At 39.5% G+C, this 21,643-nt stretch overlaps 1 protein-coding gene across 6 annotated transcripts in view; it reads right to left on the bottom strand.

The window, feature by feature from the left end:
- The window catches only part of SNCAIP (synuclein alpha interacting protein), a 93,678-nt gene that overhangs the window by 39,622 nt on the left and 32,413 nt on the right, over window positions 1-21,643 (bottom strand). For all 6 annotated transcript variants that reach the window (XM_075739812.1, XM_075739815.1, XM_075739811.1 and 3 more), the window contains exons 2-3: window positions 18,885-18,987; window positions 9,867-9,939 (exon numbers count right to left, since the gene is read on the bottom strand). In XM_075739812.1, coding sequence (XP_075595927.1) covers window positions 9,867-9,939; window positions 18,885-18,941 — 130 coding nt within the window. In that variant the 5' untranslated portion in view covers window positions 18,942-18,987. The remainder of the gene's footprint in view (window positions 1-9,866; window positions 9,940-18,884; window positions 18,988-21,643) is intronic.

The raw sequence follows: 21,643 nt of genomic DNA, 5'->3' as shown, positions 1-21,643 counted from the left end.
CTGATGATAAAATTGTAAAATCACATACAGCAAAGAAGCAATGACCTTTGTTACAAATCTGTCTTATATTATTGTAAAGTCATGTATTTCTCTTTTCTTTTATTACAGTTAGAGCAGAGTAAGGTACTTCCATTTTTACACTGTTTTTCTTCCCAACATCTCTTTACAAACACTGTTTTTCTAGAAAATAAGCTGGAACACCGAGAACAGTTAGCAATATTTTTACTGACTTTTACAAACTCATTCTTCCCTTAACTGGGATGATGACTTTACACTGCATTTGATAAAGGACTAGAATATAGCATTTAACCAAATAGCAGTAAGGAAGAAAGCAAGTCAAACTTGTATGTAGAGATAATCCTTCTTTGTTCTGTTTTCTGCTAGTGTGCTGTACAGGCTGCATCAGTGCTTAGGCAGTTACAGCACAGTTTCCCCCTACACAACACTGAAACTATAGGCCAGAGTGGACCAGGGCACGGCTTGAACCTCTTTTGTTCTGTTTTGTTCCCTGAAAAAGCAAAACCAAGTGCTGCCTATGTCCTCCAAAGCAACAGCACAGCAGGAGTGATGTGAGTAGTCTTCAACAGCTGCTTCAGGGGAAAAGCCTCTTGCTCATCCCTCCATATTTATGAACTCAGGCAGGACCCATCAAAAGTCTGGGTCAAATAAATACTGTTTGATTCTTTTAGAAAAAACAGTAAAGGATTGTCTGAGTTTAAGGCAGGGGACTAGAATGTGGAGCAGTTAACTTCCAGAACCTGACAAATAATTCTGGTATAATCTTAGATAAGCCATATCTCTTCTGTGCACCAGTGTCTCAAACGTAAAAAGGTGAAGACAAATCTTTTTTTTTTTCCAACCATGTTGTCAAAATTATTTCTTTAATTTTATTCACTAATATGAGAGATTTAGATGATCCTGTTGTGTTGTGTTCCTGTAAATAGAGAGAGGGAAACAAAAACTGGAGAGACTTCATCAGTAAAGAAGTGTCAAGCTGTGGTGACCTGAGGTGCCAAAGCATTTCCTTGGCACTAAAGAAAGTAGTATATCTGATGAAAACATGCAAGGGTCAAATTTGCAAAAGTAGTTCTTAACCATATATTGTGCTCTATGCTCTTCTAGAGGAAGAGAAAATGCAAAATGTGAATAAAGAGGCCTGTAGGCTTATTTATAGTTTCACTTATTTATTTATTTATTGATGTCCTAGAAATACTGGGGGCCAATAATGAGAAAAATGGATGATTAGGAACCAATTTTTCTTGCAATTTAATCACTTAATCAGATTTTATTTTAGGAATCAAATTTTACCTTGAACTTTCTAAAAAAGATCCTTATAGCGTGTTTCCAATTGAAAGCATCTGTTGACTTCTGAGCATTTCTCAACATTGCCTCTGTATCTAGGGCGTGGGGAAGTGAGAGAGGGATTTTTATTTAGTATATGAGCATCTGTAGAATTATAGGGTAACAATATGAGTTTTGTTCAACCATCAAGACTACCTCATGCACAGATGAAACTTTGCCCTTGTGACAGGCAGTTTCTGTGATACCTACAATCTAATGTCAAACATCAGAATACCTTTAAATTCTTCTGAGTATAATGAAAATAACAAAGAATTCAGCTTTTACTTCAGCTCTATAAGGAAACTACTCCTAAAATTCATTGCTGGTGTGCATGCAAGAGCCTGTCTCCCTGGCATATGGGTACAATGACATTCTTTAAATGATGATGGCTCCATGAAGTTTACAGCACTGGTGACGCAAATAGGAAGTGGCAAAAGGCTGTATATCACACATTAGTACCACTGCAAAACGAACTGACCATACTGCAGAGTGGTAATTGTAGACGTTGCTATGCCAGACCTTCACAAACCCAGAATGACTCACATTCAAAGAGCATTGATTGATGGGAGGAAACGGTCAAACTCCTAACAGTACATTTCTGTCACCATCACCATGGATTCATTTAGGTTTACGCTTTGACCAATGTTCTGTAGTCATGAATGCTGCTGTTGAACAGCTGGGACATACAACAGGCAGTGGTGCAGGCAAGCAGGAAAATGGATGTAAAGATCTGAGTCATTTGCGGATGAGCTGGCAATTGAGCCCATGTTGCTCTACTACGTCGCTTGACTCCCACACAATGGTTTAACAGGAGTGAAAGAGTATCAATTCACTCCTGTTCTTCCATAGGTGACAACCAGTGATCCCCATTGCTATGCTACATCCCTCAATAAAATCCTTGAGCATTTTTAGCTTGCTATCTCTGTTCCTTCTCAGGATGGAGAGCAGTATCTTATAGTCAACTGTGTTAAACCACTGTCCAGGAGAAAAACTGGCTGACTTGCCTTTATCCAAACAGTTATCAGTCATCAGTGCCATTAATGCTTCTGCCTAATGACCTGACCTGCATCCAGACTGTGCTAACCCTAAATTCTCTATATTACAACCTTTGTTTCCTATGAACTCCATATCAGTGTAGTCACAAACCATAGTAAAACTGTGAATAATGGAGAACAATATGCTGCTTGGGCCCTGGAGATGATAGTCCTGGGCTACGCTAAGACTATCTGCTGATTTTATCATGACTAATAGATCGTTCAATGGTCTACGAACCACTGAGGTCGAATCACAGTTATTTCTTGCTGACAAAGAAGGGGAGCACTATGGTTGTTTCCCTAATAACACTTGTGCAAAGTAACTTGGTTGCAATGTTCTTTATAGCAGCATTCATTTGGAGAATTGATCCTTGAGCAATTTGGTGTAACTGGAACTGCTCTGAGCACAAGCAGGTAGACAAGATGGCCTTCAGAGGTCCCTTCAGACTTAAGTTATGCTATGATGAAGACCTAACCACCCTGAAAGAACGTAGTCTGCCTGCAGGTAGTAGCAAGATTGGAAACAAAGTGCAAAACTGACAAAGAGACAAGAGAAGACACTGTTTGGGCACTTTTACCTCCAGATCTTGTCAGCACGTACTTGGAAACTCCCAGTACATAATACTGGGAGGTACTCTCTGTCCTTGCTGATAACACAAGAAGAAACTTCTTTACCATTTAGCTTTCAATTGTTTACCCTCTAAAAAGGGTAAAGAGGAGGACCTTGGGAACTACTGACCAGTCAAGCCTCACCTCTATGCCTGGCAAGGTCATGGACCAGATCCTCCTGGAAGCTGTGTGAAGGCATATGGATGACAGAGAGGTGAGTACAGCCAGCCAGTGTGACTTCACCAAGGGAAAATCATGCCTTAGTGGTGTCCTGCAATGGAGTGACTGTATCAGTGGACAAAGGAAGAGCTACTGACATCATCTGTCTCAACTTGTGTAAGGTCTTTGTCCCCCACAACATTCTTGCTCCTAATTTGGTAACATAGGTTTGATGGATGGACTATTACATGGAAAAGGAATTGGCTGGATGGCCATATCCAAAGAGTTGCAGTCAACAGCTCAATATCAAAATGGAGATTAGTAATGAGTGGTGTATCATCTCAGGGGTTTGTACTGGGACTAGTACTGTTCAATATCTTTATTAATGACATAGCAGGATTGAGTGCACCCTCAGCAAATTTGCAGATAACACCAAGTTGAGTGGCACAATTGGTTTGCTTGAGGGAAGGGATGCTGTCCAGACAGACCTTGACCAAGCTTGAGGACTGGGCCCATGTGAACCTCATGAATGTCAACAAGCCCAAGTGCACCCTTACCATGAGGGTGGTGAGACACTGGAACAGTCTGCCCAGAGAAGTTGTGGATGACCCCTCCCTGAAAATGTTCAAAGGTCAAGCTGGATGGGGCTTTGAGCAACCTAATCTTGTGAAAGATGTCCCTGCCCATGGCAGGGGCATTGGACTAGATGATCTTCAAAGGGTCCTTCCAACCCAAACTATTCTATCATTCTATAAATGAGAACAAACTGTTAGGTTGACTCTGTTGCTACCAAATGATGAATGTGTTCAAATTACTTTCCTTTATCTGAAAATCTTCCTCCTTGCTTTAAAAATTCACTTACTGTGGAGTTTACTCCACTTTCCATCATCATCATTAAGGAAGCATGGGATTAGCACTGACAACTGCCCATACCTATTAAATGTTTTTTTTAAATGCAGTATTTCACCATATTGCTCATGTACTATATAATCATTTGGGGCCTGCAGTAAGTACATACAAAGTTTCACATTTGGAGTTTTACTGTCCTCTGAAAGAAATGTCTGAGCTTCTTACTTGTGATATGACTTCAACAGAGACTCTTGAATCAATTAAGACTTGTACTCATTCCAGGTCCTTTTAGAGCACTGTGATTCTGACTTTGTATACAGACACCGACATGTTGTCTACACTAGGGAAAGTTTTAGAAAATTCCTCATGGTTGTTAACACCAATTTATCTCCAACACTGGCAGCAATACTGGGGCTCCAGGAGATGGAGGAAGGGATGTCCCTTACATATCGATGGATAATCAAAACCAGTTCTGAATATCTATTTACCGTTTTATTAATATCACTGAAATCATATTTAACAATTTTAACTGAAGGTGGCACTGTTTTACAGTTTTAATATATTAATAGCCTCCAGGAGTACATTTTAGGGTTCTTCAATGAAAGCTCTGCAGCACGAGAACCTGAAATAAAGAACAACCCTGCACAGATAAGAACAGAGAGGGTTTGTTCCCATTTAAATGGAATTTGAAGCCACTCTAAAGAAGAAGGAAAGGCTAAACAAGGTAAATAATAATTCAACCTTTTAAATAACTTTTCTAGGTAATTCAAACATTAATACGAGCCTCAGTGAATGAATGTCTTCTTATCTTTGCTTGAGGAAGAACACTACAAAAGCTGTCATTTCTAAAGTAGAGAATAAAGAAGACACAAAGACATTTTCAAAATTAATAAATTGGGTTTATCCTTGTCCAGACTGATCTAAGGATGTAAAAGGGAGGTAGCAATTAAAGTTCTACTGAAAAATCAGAAGAGGTCATTCTGGCACAAAATGTGTAAAACAAGAAAAAGGAGGACGTGAAAATGAGGTAGGAAAAGAGATTATATATAGCTTTTACAAGTGTCACTGCATACTAATTATTATTTTTTCTGAGAAAAATCTTCAGTATTCTACAAGGAATTATCCAATCAATTCTGTATTGTCTCAGACATATGTACTTGGGAGGTATTTGGAGCACAACAGACTCTGTGAATTTAATGCCATATAACACTGCCCTCAAATCAAATTTTATTTTAATTTCTCTTATAGCTAAAAAAATACCAAAAGCTTGAGACAGAAATTGTGTGCAGTTTTTTATTCAATGATTTATTTATTTTTCTCAAATAGGACACTAATCTTCTGAATAATTTTGAGAATGACAGTTACTCTGGGAATTAACAAAGCCGTGCAGAAGGAAAACTGCTGGAGATTAAAGATGAACTTGCTTTTATTAACCTGTGAATAGAGTAGGATATTGTCCTCATTTGAGACATACATTTAATGACAACCAAAAGTCATCACAGCTGACAGAATATACTTCAACAATGGTATGGCTCAGTGAAGCTTGCTGAACACAGATGTCTTGAACCATTTGCTCAAGTGGCCTTAGAAAATCTGCCCAGAAAGAAAGCAACCAATTTCATGCTTAATAAAAAAAGCATAAAGGACTGATTTCTGTTTCAATTCATCATTCTACATTAGACAATGCCGGAAATCAATGATTTAGGCTGGCTAACACTTCATTTCAGAAAACTGAGTTAGCTAGATCCATTTTAAAACTACACTCTTTAATTTTCTATCTTTGAAGAAGAACAATGCCCATCTTAGTGGTTATTATGCTAGCTACAAAAATCATTCTCTTGAAGCATGATGGCAGAGAAAATAATTACCCTTAATCACTCTTTAATGTGGATAAATTAGCATTTGCCCTACACTTTTTCTCCAATCCTATATATCTTTTACCTTGTAATCTGGGGGTACTGACATACATACTTTGGCTCCAAGGATCCCTTGGAATTTTTCTGAATCAGAAGTCCCTAAATCCAAGGAAGGACACAGAGGAGCCAGGACTGAGAATGTACTTACTGCATGACTTTCACGCACATCTTGCCAACGTTTGAGGAGGGAACCATGGGATCTTCCCTGCCCAGTGCTATCCAACAAAGGGAGGTGACAAGAATTCAGGGAGGAAAAACTACATGTATGGAAATCCTTTCTCAGACTTTCTAATCTCTCCTTGTCCAAAGGAACAAGTAATTTGAGCAAAAGCTACAGGCAGGCAGAAACAGTTAAAAAAAAAAAAAAAAGAAATCTGTTGAAAAGTCTATGTCAAATGCTTGAGAAAGCCCACTGACTGGTAAACACTGGTATGTTTGCCTACGATTAAAAATGCTTAGAGTAATTTGAAAGCAATGTAACCAAACACTTTCATATGTTACTAACATATTATTCAACGTTTACATAAAATAGGGAAAGAAAATGGGATTTACAGGGCTATTTACTAAACATATCTGTGAACGATGAATAGTAAGACTTCCATAATATCAGTCGTATAATTAAAAAATGTAATTCCCCAAAGAGGAACTGTCTGGTTTAAATCTGTTCTAACAATCTTGTTGGCAAAAATGGTTGTCTGCATATTTATACATATTTTTAAGTATAAAGTTGAATTTTATTTTCTCTATGCTTTTGTCTTAACTGTCTTAGTGAACTGAATATTCTTCTGCGACAAAGCTGACAGAGAATTATTTTTTAGTTTATTAAGGTCCTGACACATCTAATCCTATGGCTAACATGATTAACTTTTAGTTCTTTTAAAAAATAATTCTTGGAAAGTTCTACTTCCACATTTTTCTCTGTTTTAAAGAAGAAATGCAACCTCTAACTAAGCAGGAGTCAGTATGAGTTAGAAAGCTGGATCAGCTCTTAGCAAAACCTCTGAGTGTAATTACTTAAATTTCCAATGGAATGCAGATATAGAATAGCATGAATGTCATGCAGATGAAAGATTTATGATATAATCTATCTTCGTCAAAAATAGCATATAGCAACAATAATTTTGGAACATTTTTTTAAAGGTCTACAATATGAGGAAGGCAAGAGACTGCATCAAAAGCAACTATGAAAAGTCAACAGATGGGGCCTTACACAATGTTGACTGATGCAGCTCTGTTGATATTTCAAGATACTTCAGATATTGAAGTCTCTACGGGGATGTAAAGTGATACCTTCCTGTTCAGCACTATATGTTTACTCAGTGATTAAGCAGAGTAAAAATAAAATAGATTTGAGTACTAGTTCCAATTCACCAAAACTCAAAAATGATAAGTAGAGAGAAAAAACAGATTTTAGTACTGTTTCCAGTTTGCCAATACTATTATCAGTGCTAAAGACCTCTTTTTCAACTCCGGACTTTTAAACAAAGCTGTGAATTAACTTCCACTGGCAGACTCCCAGTGCTACTACAGTCTTCCAGTGATGCCTGTACTTGCTTCTGTCAATCCCTTTTCAAGGCAATAGATGAGTGCAGATGTAATTAAAATAATCATTGAAAAATGTCTGACTGCAGAGACAACCATGGAACAACAGAGCTACACAGTAAGTTGTCAATATCCCACCTGTCTTCAGGAAGAGCTCATAACCATTGTTTCAACCCTGCTAATTGGTCTGCATTTTACTTTAAGACTACTATCTGAATTTTAAAAATAATGTACTCTTCTTCCTGAAAATAGATATTGATGCTGCCACTGTGGCTGAGCAGTCCTCATGAACAGACCACCCAGTACAATATACCTTTGGGGCTATTCCTGCTCTCCTTTGGTTCACCTTGCTCTTGGAGCGTTTGACTCTTTTTACAAGATGAGATAATGCCCTGTTGCCACATGATCAGCTGCTAATATTGATACGCAGAGGGCAGGAGGAGGGGGTGGGGAATGGCAGTGGGGAGAAAATGGGATGGAGGGAGACATGGAAGAGATGAGGGGGGTACAGAGTGGGGAATGAAGGGGGGAATGGTGAAGGGCAATGAATGGTGGGGAGGAGAATGGTGAGAAGAATGGCAGGTAGAAGGGTCTGGAAGAATGGTGAGAAGAATATTGGGGAAGACAGGGGGGAAAACAGGGTACAGACTTGTGGGGAAGAATGGTGGGAAAGACTGGGAAGGGAAGAATGTGGGGGAAGAAAATGTAAGCTCTGGGGAAATGAGGAGAAAGAATGGTGGGGTGAACATTGGGGAGAATGGGAATGAAGAATGGTGGGGAGGAATGGTAGGGAGAACAGGTGGGAAAACAGTGGGAAGAATGGCAGAGAATGGTGGGGAGAATGGGGGAAGAAGAATGGGAGGAGGAATGCAGGGAAGAATGGTGAGAAGAATGTGCAGAGCAATGAAGGGATGAATGGTGAGGAGAATGGCAGGGAAGAATGAGTAGAAGGGGGAAGAAGTGGGGGAGGAAGATAGAAGGAGGAGGGAAGGAAGGAGGAAGAATGAGGGAAGAATGGTGGGAAAAATGGTGGGGAGAAACGGAGTGAGAATAAGGAGAGAGTGGGAAGAATGGCAGTAAGAATGGATAAGGAGGGAAGGAGAGGGGAAGAAGGGGGAAGGAGAGAGGACAAAAGGGGGAGAAGGGAGGAAGAAAGACATGAGGAAGGGGGGAAGATGGAAAAAGTAGGTAGGAAGAAGAGAAGAAGAGGGATAGCAGTGAGGCAGGGCAAGGACAGAGGAGTGTGATGGGGAGGATGGGGGGAATATGGAAGGGAGGATGGGGGAGGACGGGGGAAGACTGGGGTAGAGTGAGATAGGGCAAATTGGAGGGGTGAATCAGGGGTCCTCTCCCCTTCCAATTCTTCCCCACCTCTGCTTGCAGCAAGAAATACTGTGTGCACAATCACTGCTGTGCCCTGTGAGGGCAGTAACATGGCAAGCAGGTACAGTAAGGAAAGCTTTGCTTCCCTTTATTGCCAAGGGCAGTGGTGTACAGCTGTGATGACCTGGCCTTTAATGACTCTGGTGGAAGAAGTAGCTCTCAGAAAGTTTCAACTTTGTTACAAACCTCAGAAATTCACAACTCTCTGGAAGCAAATACAGAAATAAAAGCTGCCAAAGTATAGCACAGCTCTTAAGGCCTTCTATCATCCCACAAATTCCAGGTCTCCCATTTCTGTTATAAAAGTATTTGATGAAACAACATTAACAATAGTTCAATTAATACATCAGAAAGCACAATAAACTTTTCATAGCTCAACAAAAATGCTGCTCTCACCAATTCATTTCTCCTCCATCAGAAAGAGAAAAACAAAAGGGGATTAATTTGATTTACAGAGCGAAAACCAACACTGAATGCACTTTTTGTCAGGGGGGCAAGGGGAAGGTCTCCAGCTGGTTCTCATCTATATGTCATGATTCTTCATTTAGTTTACACTATTAAATTCAAAAACTCGGCTTTAATCTTAACTATTACAGTATGCCTTAGAGTAGATTCTATCATGTAGCATCCTTGATACAGTTTCAGACTCTGGCAAACCATCATCCCTCAAACTAGTCGTGGCCATATGGGTAGTAAATGTATCCAACATTTTTTCATTGGCGCCTACATTATTACGTCTTGTCACCAACGGTTTCTTGGGTTTTCAAGTAAATTGTTGCATATACTGTGGTTTGGAGCTGCTGAGATGAAGCCCTACATTTATCTGTATATAACCAAATCCTTTTTTGGAACTTTTTTTCTTTCTAATGAACTAACATCTGTTAAAAAAAAAAAAAAATTATGTTTCCAGAGAGCTGTACAAAAATGAGAGAAAACAAAACAACAGAACACTGCCAAGAAGCTATTGTTGCCAAGTTGTGCATGATAAAAAGCAGTCTAGAATACAGTGGGTGGATAGAAGTGGGTATCATACCTGATCTGTCTTCATTTTGTGAATCACACCTTCTACATAATTCTGGGATGGTCTTGAGAGAAGTTACAGAATACTGTAAAAAAGGAAAAAATGTATATGAAGTAATTCATTTAAAAAGATACAAAGACTTTCAAGAGGTCCTGATGTCATAGGCACAGCCTAAATCTACCAGCTCAAGGGTACTTCTGGCAGTCTGATGGTCTTCTCAGGTTACATGAGAAAAGCAGATGGCATCTGCTTTTGTGTCCCACCTTGAGGGATATCAAACAGGCTTTCAAAGCTACAGCAAAGTGTACCCCCACCTCAGATTTCTCCTTGCTGCAGATCACCATTATTCAAGTCAAAAATACATTTTATATATGCATCCTTTCCATGAGACGAAAGATACGTCAAAGGTGCAAATAGATCTAGGCTTCACAGTAAATGTCAAGGGTCTCACTTTGCCCACCTGGGTATCTATTATGGTGATTATATCACAGGATACTTCTTGCTTAAAAATTAGAATTCAAGCTTTCACAAACCAGTATGTAAAAGTAATACAGAATATTTGCACCTTAGAGATCTGATTTCAGAGAGGGATGCATACACATACACATACCAGATGACAGGTTCATTTCTCTAAACTAGGCTTTATTAAAGCAAACTTGCATTATTACTTTGATGTGACAGGATATGCCTGATATTAATCAGTATGATATTCTCTGAATTCAGCATTAAAAAGGAGGAAAAAAAACAAACAGGGATGACATATGTATCTTACTAAACAGAAATCTTTTTCTTGTAAACTTGTGGAATACCCTTGGTAAGACACATGACCCAGTGTCATAAAACTACACATTCTGACATACAGAAATTAAGTTACTTAATAGCAAGCCTTCCTTAATCAAATGCTTAAAAATTACAGGAATCTTCACTTAAACAAATGAAAATCATTATGTCTGTGAAAGATCAATGCCTTTGCTCGTACAAACAAACCTATTAAAAACAGTGTTTGGAAACTAAAACAGAAAAAAGCAGTTAGGATTAGCACAACTGAAAATTTTTAAAGAGTATATAAGCACCATATGTTTTCAAAGAAACAGATATTTTTAGCTGGTGTGCTATTGACCAATGAAGCAAAACAACTACATATAAAACCACATGAGCTTTCCACACAAAAAAGGAAACTGTCGTAGATTGTACTGTTTTTTGCTGACAGTTTGTCATTCAAAGTTTGATGGCAAGCTACTTCAAAATAATCTAAAGTTGACCTCATGTGACCAATTGCAGAAGTAATTTACTTCTCTGGTGCAAGTTTAAGTCTGTTGCTCAACTGATTGTCGTTACTTTATTAAGCCTCAGAAACCTCCCATGCCCTACTTTCTCCCTTGCTGACCTGATTCAGGGGTGTATTGAGAAACCTCAACTACAACAAGAATCCCTCATAAGTATTCCCACGTTCAGCACTGAACTTATTAATTAAAATGTGTAGCAGCATTCCACAGACCTACCCAGTGACTCCAATCCCTATTAAACAAGGGGTTGTCTATAAGGCTGTGACTGCACCAGGATGTGACAGCCTAGAGCAACAAAGAGCAGAAGAGCAGAGACAGGGAGAAAGATGCTACTAAATACAAATTAATACAAGTTAAACACATACATGCACAAACACCATGTGGTGTGCTTCAGTCTAGTTATTGTTTAATAAAGATTGAGCTGCTAAGCTATACATCTTGCTATTTCGGCACGAAGACTCAGAAGGCAATATTGAACTGGTCTAGTAAGATTCTTAAGACAATCCAAGGAACATGTCTCCAAGGAATATGGTAGCTTCACAAGACCAGCTGGTGCAGTTTAAACTATTACACAGTTTGTAACTCAATTAGAATGAGACCTTTTGTACTCCATTGCTATGTGTTTTGTCAGACAACCTCAAGAGCACAAAGCCATTTTTCTTTTTGTCTTTTCTCCTGTTCTTTTCCGGAAGAATAGATTTTTTTTCTGTTTCAACATTGTACTAAAAAATATTCAGTTACCACCTGCCACCACCAAAAACCTATTAAATGTTATAAATTTGATTATGCATTTTAAGCATATTGATTTGGATTTCATTAACAGATTTCCTCCTACTCACCTCTGTCCTCAAAAAGACTTCTGCGCATTTGCATTTCAGCCATCTGTATTGTGGTGAAGATGTGAAGAACTGGCTTTTGGTCCAGGAAGCAACTAATATTACTCTTCAAAATGGACCTTTCCCAATCATAAGCACATTCCATTGCCAGCTCTTCCCTCTATAACTACTTTCTCTCATACTCTAGCTCCAGCTCTGATCTATGAGTAATGTTTGTTAGCTTTTCTTCAACCAAAAATTTCAAGGTTACTAGAGGTATTGCAGAGAGACAGCAAAAGAGGTTGAGATTGCAACCCTTCCCTAGAACACAATTTTAGACTCATTGGTTATCCAATGGCATTTAAAATTCATGATGTCTCACTTTTCATTCAATAATCTTAAAATGTTTTACATACAAAATTAAACTCCATTTCTCTCATTCCACCATTAGAGTAACCAAGTCAACCAGAGTTGAGGGCCATGCCCAAAGGCGTACATGACACTATGAGAGCTAAGAGCATCAGATATTGCTTTGTTAGTCAATGCTTACTGTGATCTTTGTTATTTAATAGAAGTGTGTTGTGGTTGACGTGAAATTCAGTAACAAAACTAAGGGTTTCTTTCCAGGCTAATGCATATAATGGCATTTTTGATTGCTGGTTGAGGTTTGGGTTCTTTTTCTGCATTTAAGGCATGCCTATGTTGAACCTGACAGTGAATTTCAGCAAACCCCTTAAGAACTTTGTAAGATGGAAGAACAGTATGAACAGCAAACAACAGACAAGAGGCAGTAATATGTATTCCACGCAACTGCAAGAGATTCCCAATTTTCTTCAACAGACACTTAATTCAGGGGAAAACAAACATCCCTTACCATGCAACACATTTGCTTGTCATGTAGAACTGCACTACAGAATTTGAATGAATGCAAATGTTAACCTTTTAAATGTCACATGGTTCTCAAATTTTAATGCAATGAATTTTAAACCCAATACATGGGAAAAAACCACTTCAATGTCTAGCAAGGCCATTCTGTCTTGTGCTACTTGTTTGCCACTTGCAGACTCATTTGTGCCTGAGAAGTATCAGAAAGAAGAAATACCGGATCACAAGTAGTAGCATAGAAATGTATATACAAAATAGCAAAAAAAATTGTGAATTAAAAAGCATTTTTTAACATTCTGTTGTAGACCATACCTTTAATGTCTCCTGAAATGGAGTCAAAGTGCAAAGCTGGACACGTAGTGTGACTCTTAGACCATGTCATCAGAACCATGACACCCCCAAAACACTAAGGACCATGTCATGCTCCAACTAGGTCAGTATCAAAACTCAACAAATGCACCTCCACTGGATCAAGACAACCAGTGACTGTGTCCTGCTCTTAAATGCACAGCTCCTTGTTTCCACTTAGAGAAAACAGACACCTTCCTTCATTATAGCTAATTTGTTTCCAAGCCTTATTATTACTGTAAGCCATCTAACAGTCTCATTTCAGTTTATTTGCTATAGTGTAAAAAACCCTGTTTCATTAATATTCAAATCCCATTAAATTCCCTGTATATTACATTTGCTTAATCATTTATAACTGTGCAACACCACACTTTTTGCTAGACATTCATCTGGGAGTAGTAAGCTACACTGAGAACAAGTAAAGCAACAATACTTGGCCTGAGGCCGCAGGAAGATTTTTCTTAATAGTAGTGTTAATTTAAGCAGCTCCAGGGCAAAAAAGTAGAAGAAAGGGATTAGACTGGCACAGTGCCTGTGAGAAATAACACCCCCAAAATAAACTTCTCACTTAATGGCTGTGATCAACATCTTAAGAAGCCAGGAGGGAGCACAGCCAGGACAGCTGACCCAAACTGGCCAATGGAATATTCCATACATTTCACAAACTTTCAATTAAGGCCCAGTCCTTTTGGCACCACTGAGCCAGTCTTTTATCCATACAGAGCTATCTGAACAATCAGAGCAATAATCTATACACTCAAGCCCAAACAGTTTACAAATATCTATCACTAGGAGCTCTGCTCATGTGTTATTATTTCTGTAAACCAAGAAATAAAATAGTTTCAATTTACACAGTTTTCCAGTGCAACAGAAATCCTGCATTTTAATTAAAGGATTAGGAAAACTTCAGGTAACCATAACAGTAGCATACAACTTACAAGCAGGAACAAATTTATGGGCAAAATAGAGAGTACTAAGGGGAAAATTTAAAACATGCTTTTAATTTTATAGTGTATCTATCATTTAATGCAACTTAAAGGTAGTAATTTTTTTGTCTTCCTTTCTGTGAGTAGTTATTCATGAAGAAATAAATTAAATTATTCAGCTTGGTTGCTTAACATCATTGCAGACAGAATATTATTTTTGTTTAATATAAACAGGAGTCCCAGAAACCTATACAGCTATCTAAACTACGCTCATATATTCTATACCAGATGGATCTGGAATAGTATCATCTAAGTTTGCTAAATAAGCATCATATTTGCATTCCAGGGCCCTGAAGGAATTGCTTGATTTACTTGCTAAGCCACTTTCAATCATATTTGAAAAGTCATAGTAGTCAGGCCAAGTCTCTAGCGACTGGAAAAAAGGGAATATCATGTCCATTTTTAAAAAGGGTAAAAAGCAGGACCCTGGGAACTACCAGTCAGCCTCACCTCAGTGCTCAGTAAGACTGCGGAACAGATCGTCCTGGAATTTATGCTGAAACATATGGATGACAGAGAGATGATTAGAGACAGGCAACATGGCTTCACAAAGGGCAGACAGTGCCTGACTCATCTAGTGGCCTTCTACAATGGAGTGACAAGAGCTACGGACGTCATCTATCTCAACTTCGGTAAAGCCTCTGGCACAGTCCCACGCAACATCCTTGTGTCTAATTTGTGATTCTATGAAAAAAAACCTAACCAAAGTCAATCATCTTGCAATCCTATAAATAGTGATCATAGAATCATAGAATCATAGAATGGTTTGGGTTGGAAGGGACTTTAAATATCAGCTAGTTCCAACCCCCCTGCCATGGGCATGGACACCTTCCACCAGACCATGTTGCCCAAAGCCCCATCCAGCCTGGCCTTGAACACTTCCAGGGATGGGGCATCCACAGCCTCTCTGGGCAACCTGTTCCAGTGCATCACAACTCTAACAGGAAAGAATTTCTTCCTAACATCTAATCTAAATCTACTCTCTTTCAGTTTAAACCCATTACCCCTTGTCCTATCACTACATGCCGTTGTAAACAGTCCCTCTCCATCTTTCCTGTAGGCCCCTTTGGGTACTGGTAAGCCGCAATTAGACCTCCCCGGAGCCTTCTTTTCTCCATGCTGAACAGCGCCAACTCTCTCAGCCTGTCCTCACAGGAGAGGTGCTCCAGCCCTCTGATCAGCTTCGTGGCCCTTCTCTGGACTCACTCCAACAGTTCAATGTCTTTCTTGTACTGGGGCCTCCAGAGCTGGACGCAGTACTCCAGGTGGGGTCTCATGAGCGTGGAGGGGCAGAATCACCTCCCTCGACCTGCTGACCATGCTGGTTTTGATGCAGCCGAGGATACAGTTGGGTTTCTAGCATATGGTTGGCTTTCTGGGGTTGGCTTTCTCTGCTTCCTGAGATCCTTTGAGCTCTCTGGAATCACAGCAGGCTGTGACCCAGTGCCTCCCCCTGAACTGGGACACCTCTCAGGGCAGATTTCACAAGGATTCGAAGATCGTCCACTAATAGAGGCTGACGAAGGAAACAGGCTCAAAGCCTGTCCACTGACAAACGCTGATGAAAAAGTGATTAATTCACAATTCATGAAAAGAGAAAAATCTTGATCATAGGTTAAACTCTGTGTCCGTATCTGTATCTGTATCTGTGTTTGTACCTGTATGTATTTATGTGTATGTGATTTGATTTAGAAAATTCTGTCATGAGTCTCATGTGAACCTTGCCATTTTCAAATCTTTAACTAAGTTGCAAAATTTTGATTACAACAAATTTTGTTGAATCACTTATTTTTAATTGGCTGATAATCGAGTGTCATTAAATATCATACAAGTTAATCTTGTCATTTACCATAATAGAGTTAATAGATCTTAAATTGCTGCTACTTCAAAATTGTGCAAAATCAATTTGCGACAAATTGGCATAGTTGGCAGGATCCTAAATCACTAATTGCAACACAACAGCAGCTGCAAGAGAGGAATGCGAAAATGTGAGAGAAACAATTATGTAGACACCAATGTTAGTGAATAACGAGGACAAGGAAAGCTCCAGGCATTGGAGTGGAGATCCTGCTGCAGCCCATGGAGAAGACCATGGTAGAGCAGGTATCCACCCTGAAGCCCGTGGAGGACTTCACGCCAAAGCAGGTGGATGAGCCCTGAAGAAATCTGCACCCTGTGGTGAGTCCATGCTGGAGCAGGTTCCTGGAAGGAGCTGTGGCCTGTGGAGAGGAGCCCACACAGGAGAAGGTTTCTGGCAGGACTTGAGACCTCATGGGGGACACATGCTGGAGCAGTCTATTCCTGAATGCACCCTGTGGAAAGGACCCATGCAGGAGCTGTTTGGGAAGGACTGCATCCCATGGGAGGGACCCCATGCTGGAGCAGGAAAGCAGTGTGAGGTGGAAGGAGCAGCAGAGAGGAAGTGTTATGAACTGACCACATGTTCCCTGTTCACCTCTGCTGATTGCAGCGGGAAGGTAGAGAACTCAGGAGTAAAGTTGACCCTTGGAGGAAGGGAGGGGTGGGGGAAAGGTGTTTTTAGATGTTCTTATTTTTCTTTATCCTATGCTGTTTGATTGGCAATAAATTAAATCAACATCCCCAAGTCTAGCCTATTTTGCCTGTCATGGTAATTGGTGAGTGATCTCCCTGTCCTTACCTTGACCTATGAGCTTTTTGTTGTATTTTTCTCCCCACCTTGTTGATGGAGGGGGAGTGACAGAGCAGCTTGGTGGGCACCTGGTGGCCAGCCAACACCAACCTATCAAAATGGAGCCCTGAGCAACTTGATCTAGTGAAAGATTTTCCTGCCCATGACAGGGGGGCTGGAAGTAGATGACCTTTGAAGGTCCCTTCCAACCAAAACCATTCTATGAGTCTTTGATTTTGAAGAAATGTACAGTTTAATTTTATTATGTACAAATGCAATGTAAACAACAACAAAGACAAAAAAAGAATCCAAACCCACTAACTCACTCACATATCTATTTGCCTTTTAAAACAAATTCCTGTCTATTTTCTGTCTATTATATTTTGCTCATTTTGGCTGAAATGGTCTACAAGCGTCTGGACTATACACAGTGGCTTTCTAACTCATGTACTTTTATAAGTGCATCATTTTAACAGCCTTCTTGCTGCCATTATTTTTAGTCAGTTCTTTTCTGGACTGGATTAGAACCAGGGGGCTAACAGGAACACTATAAATTGCTAACACTGATGCTGTGCAGCTGCTCTTTCCATGACAGGCTAATGATAAAAAGTGAAGGTCAGGTATCTCTAAACTGTATATGGTGAGATATGAGTAGAGCACTAGAATAACCATGAATTCTCTTGTTAATCTGGATTCTGGCAACAAATCCGTTGTTCTCTTACCTGCTAAAGCAGGGAGTAAAACTTCTACCTCTGTAATTTGTGCTGGTTTTTTATTCAAGGTTCAGTCTCCAACGAAAGAACAGCCTATTAAAACAGGCAGCCTGAGCTGTTCAGCGGAAAAGTGAGTAACCTAACCCACCAGTATGCAGCAACAGCCACAATGGGAGAGACATGGAGAGGTTACATCTATTACGTTTTACAGTTTTACAAAATTGAGTATAGAAACAGATACCAGGACATGATCTAGCAAATAACAGTAATAAAAAGAAAGTTGCCCAGAATAAGGTATTCACTCAAAATTGGCTCATGGTCTTGTAATATTTTGGGCATTTGCCATACTCCTCTTTAATAAAAATTCAATGTTACAATAGGTAAAAATAAAATCCTCTCAGAAAGGAATCTGTCTGTGAATAAAGCATCTGGAATGTTTTAAAATGAATCAAGAGTCCCAAATGCAAAAGGGAAAACCAACCCCTTTTAAAAAAAAAAAAAAAAATTATAAAATTATGAAGAAAGTGGAAAGAGATGGTGGCACATCTGAAAATTGAATTAATAATTTTCTTATAGCGGATTTATGTATTCAAGTCCATTGTTAATCAGACATACAACATATTAGCAACCCTGTTACACAAAAAGCAGCAACACTGGCAGTAGGAGTGTTATTATGAATAATAGAATATACTGTATCAATGCTTCCTATAAGAACCACTAACAATGTAGATGACCAGTTTTTTGCTTGCAGTTACAGCTGCAGTTGTTTTAGTTGTGACACTAAGGATCAGTGCTGTCTATGAATCCCATAAAGTCTTTCTGCCTCCTTCTGTACTCTACCATGTCATAGGTAGCTACATTACACCTACTGGTAAATTTTTATGTATTTGGAGATGGCTACTGGTGGAAAGGGCAGAGTAACAACTTACATGAAAAAGGAGCAATTCAGAGGTGAAAGAGGCAGATCTTTTACAACTGAAATGCATTCAATTACAAAAAAGGTAAACTTACCATTTTGGTGTCTAAGGCTAGCATTATAACAGAACAGATAAGTCATTCAAGACAATACAGTAGACAAGCAACCGAGAAATAAAACTCATTTATTAATTTGATTTGCGAGTTATTTTCACTTCCTGAAGGACAGGAATCAAGTTTTCCTTCCAAGCTCATTAAAGATTTCCCTTACAAAACACCTTATTTTATTCTAGATTCAACCTATTTAAGCATTCCTATATATGTAGCAGTAAAAAGGAACGTTGCTTCTAACAATAGTGTTGTTTGATGTATCAGGATTGAGATTTCTAAGAATGACTCAACTTCAGCAAATAAAATAAGACTTGTACTTACCGATATATCATCACTAAAATCTATTTCATCCAAATCAAGGTATTCAGGGGCTTCCATTATTCTTCTATGGACATTTTGGGTGAGTCAGCACAGTAGTAAAGACCTAATTAAGAAAAGAGAAACGGATTATCTACTATAGAATCAAAACCACACAGAAATGGTTTAATATAGTTGTTAGATTACTGAAAACATTTAACTTGTACAGTCTTTTATAACTTCATTCTAAAAGCTAAATATGATTTGCCATGTCTACTCTCTGTATCATAGAATTGTTTAGGTTGGAAAAAACCTCTAAGATCACAGAGTCCAACCATAAACCTAGCACTACCAAGTCCACCACTAAACCATGGCCCTAAGTACCACATCTACACATCTTTTAAATACCTCCAGGTTGGTGATTCAACCACTTCCCTGGGCAGCCTGTTCCAGTGTTTGACAACACTTTTGGTGAAGAAATCTTTCCTAACATTCAATCTAAACCTCCCCTGGTGCAACTTGAGGCCATTTCCTCTTGTAACTTGGGAGAAGAGGCCAACACCCACCTGGCTACAACCTCCTTCCAGGTAGTTGTAGAGAGAGATCAGGTCTCCCCTCAGCCTCCTTTTCTCCAGGCTAAACAATCCCTGTTCCCTCAGCCGCTCCTCACAGGACTTGCTTGCTAGGCCCTTCTAATTTTCTTGCTGCATAACCTCACGACATCCTTGTAGTTCCCCTGAGTTGCCTACCCCTTCTTCCAAAGGCCATAAACTCTACTTTTTTTCCTGAGTTCCAGCCAAAGTTCCGTGTTCAGCCAGGCCAGTCTTCCTTCCTGCCAGCCTGTCTTTTGGCACATGAGGACGGCCTGCTCCTGTGCCTTTAAGATTTCCTTTTTGAAGAATGTCCAGCTTTCCTGGACTCCTTTGCCCTTCAGGACTGCCTCCCAAGGGACTCTGCCAACCAGTCTCCTAAACAGGCCAAAGTGTGCCCTCCCGAAGCCCAAGGTGTCAGTTCTGGTGACCCACCTCCTTACTTCTTTGAGAATCGAAAACTTATCATTTCATGGAACTCCTGGGAAGGAGAAACTGGAGAGGAAGGCAGCATGTAAGAAGCCCCTCAGCTACCTCTTATGGGCTCTCACTGTGGCTGTTAGACTTGAGTGAGACAGTGTGAAAGGAGATGGCTACAAAAAGGTAAAAACAGAATAAAGCCCTCAGTCCAAATTGATATGACAAAAAGAAGTGGCTATAATGTGAAACTAATTGGAAGCTTTTCATTTTGCACAACTCCCAAATGCTGAATTTATTCTTAGAGGGAACCACTAACATCAGACAAAATCCTTGCAATGATTAGCTGTTATGAAGAAGCCTTTTCGATTTTTAGGGAGAATAGATAAGTGGTTTTCTTGATTTTGGCAGGGATAGAGTTCCTTTTTTTCCTAGCAGCTGGTATAGTGCTGTGTTTTGGATTTAGGATGAGAATAATGTTGATAACACATGGATGTTTTTAGTGGTTGCCAAGCAGTCAGGGACTTTTCAGCTTCTCATACTGCCCTGCCAACGCGAAGGTGGCGGGTGCCCAAGGAGCTGCGAGAGGACAGAGTCAGGACAGCTGATCCAAACTGGCCAAAGGGATATTCCATACCATATGATGTCATGCTCTGTATATAACTGGGGGGTTGGCTGGGTGGCAGCATGACTCAGGAACTAGCTGAGCATTGGCTTCGGTTGGTGGGAAATTGTGCTGTACTTCACTTGTTTTGTATATTCTATTACTATTATTATTATTATCTTCCTTTATTACTATCCTTTCTTTCTGTCCTATTAAACCGTCTTCATCTCAACCCACAAGTTTTGCCTTTCTTTTCTTTTTGATTCTCTCCCCCATCCCACTGGGCAGGGGGAGGGGGAGTGAGCGAACGGCTGTGTGGTTGTTTTAGCTGCAGGCCAGGTTAAACCACAACAGTGGTACTTGAACTGGAAGTCAAAAGTACTTGATTCAGCATCACTGGGTCCTTCCTGAAGTTCAATATAGGTGTAAAGACCCAAGCGGTTGAGCACCCTCATGACCCTGCAACCATAGCTGCACTAATGATGTATCTTCTCTTAAGGATGCTACTAATTTACTGCCCTGAACACAGTAACTTCTGTGACTGTAGTTTTCCTCTGCTCAAGAAGGCAGAAAAGAACTGAGAATCACGCTGTGCACAGAAAACAAAATCCAACCACGCTTTATTTCCACTTCTCCATACAAGTAGACTAATACACAATGCAGTCAATGCTTTACAGATGGATAATTTCTCTCTCGTCAGCCTGCCAGTGCACTTCCCCAAAAACAGTAACCAAGGCAAAAACCAGAATTATATCAATGTGTACTGATTATCAGGGGCTTCACAGCAAGGGAAAAAGAAGAGAAAACTCTCTTGCAAAGCAAGAAATTTGGCTGGAAAATTCAATATGTAATTCTGAATAAATTGGAGCTTAAAATTCAGAATATCAAACACAATAAATTCCTCATTACTTTCTTAATCCCAACTAAAATGAAGGTGTGCATCACCACTACAGACTAGTACAACAGGAGTAAAAGGGGAAGCTATTTTAAAGGAAGCTGAAAAAATAAAATTATAATGCATTTTTATATAATGTGAGGCACTACAGAAGTATTATGGAAGCAAATTAAATCCTTCTAGTACTTGTACCTAAGAAAAGGAAATGTCTGAAAGAAAAAAAAAAAAATGGAAGCCCAGTTTATTCATATAGCAACTGCCAAGAAGTATGTTTATG

This window comes from Balearica regulorum, chromosome Z, assembly GCF_011004875.1.
Source record: "Balearica regulorum gibbericeps isolate bBalReg1 chromosome Z, bBalReg1.pri, whole genome shotgun sequence".
In the NCBI taxonomy this organism is placed as follows: domain Eukaryota; kingdom Metazoa; phylum Chordata; class Aves; order Gruiformes; family Gruidae; genus Balearica; species Balearica regulorum.
This window is presented reverse-complemented; position numbering and strand designations above follow the sequence as displayed.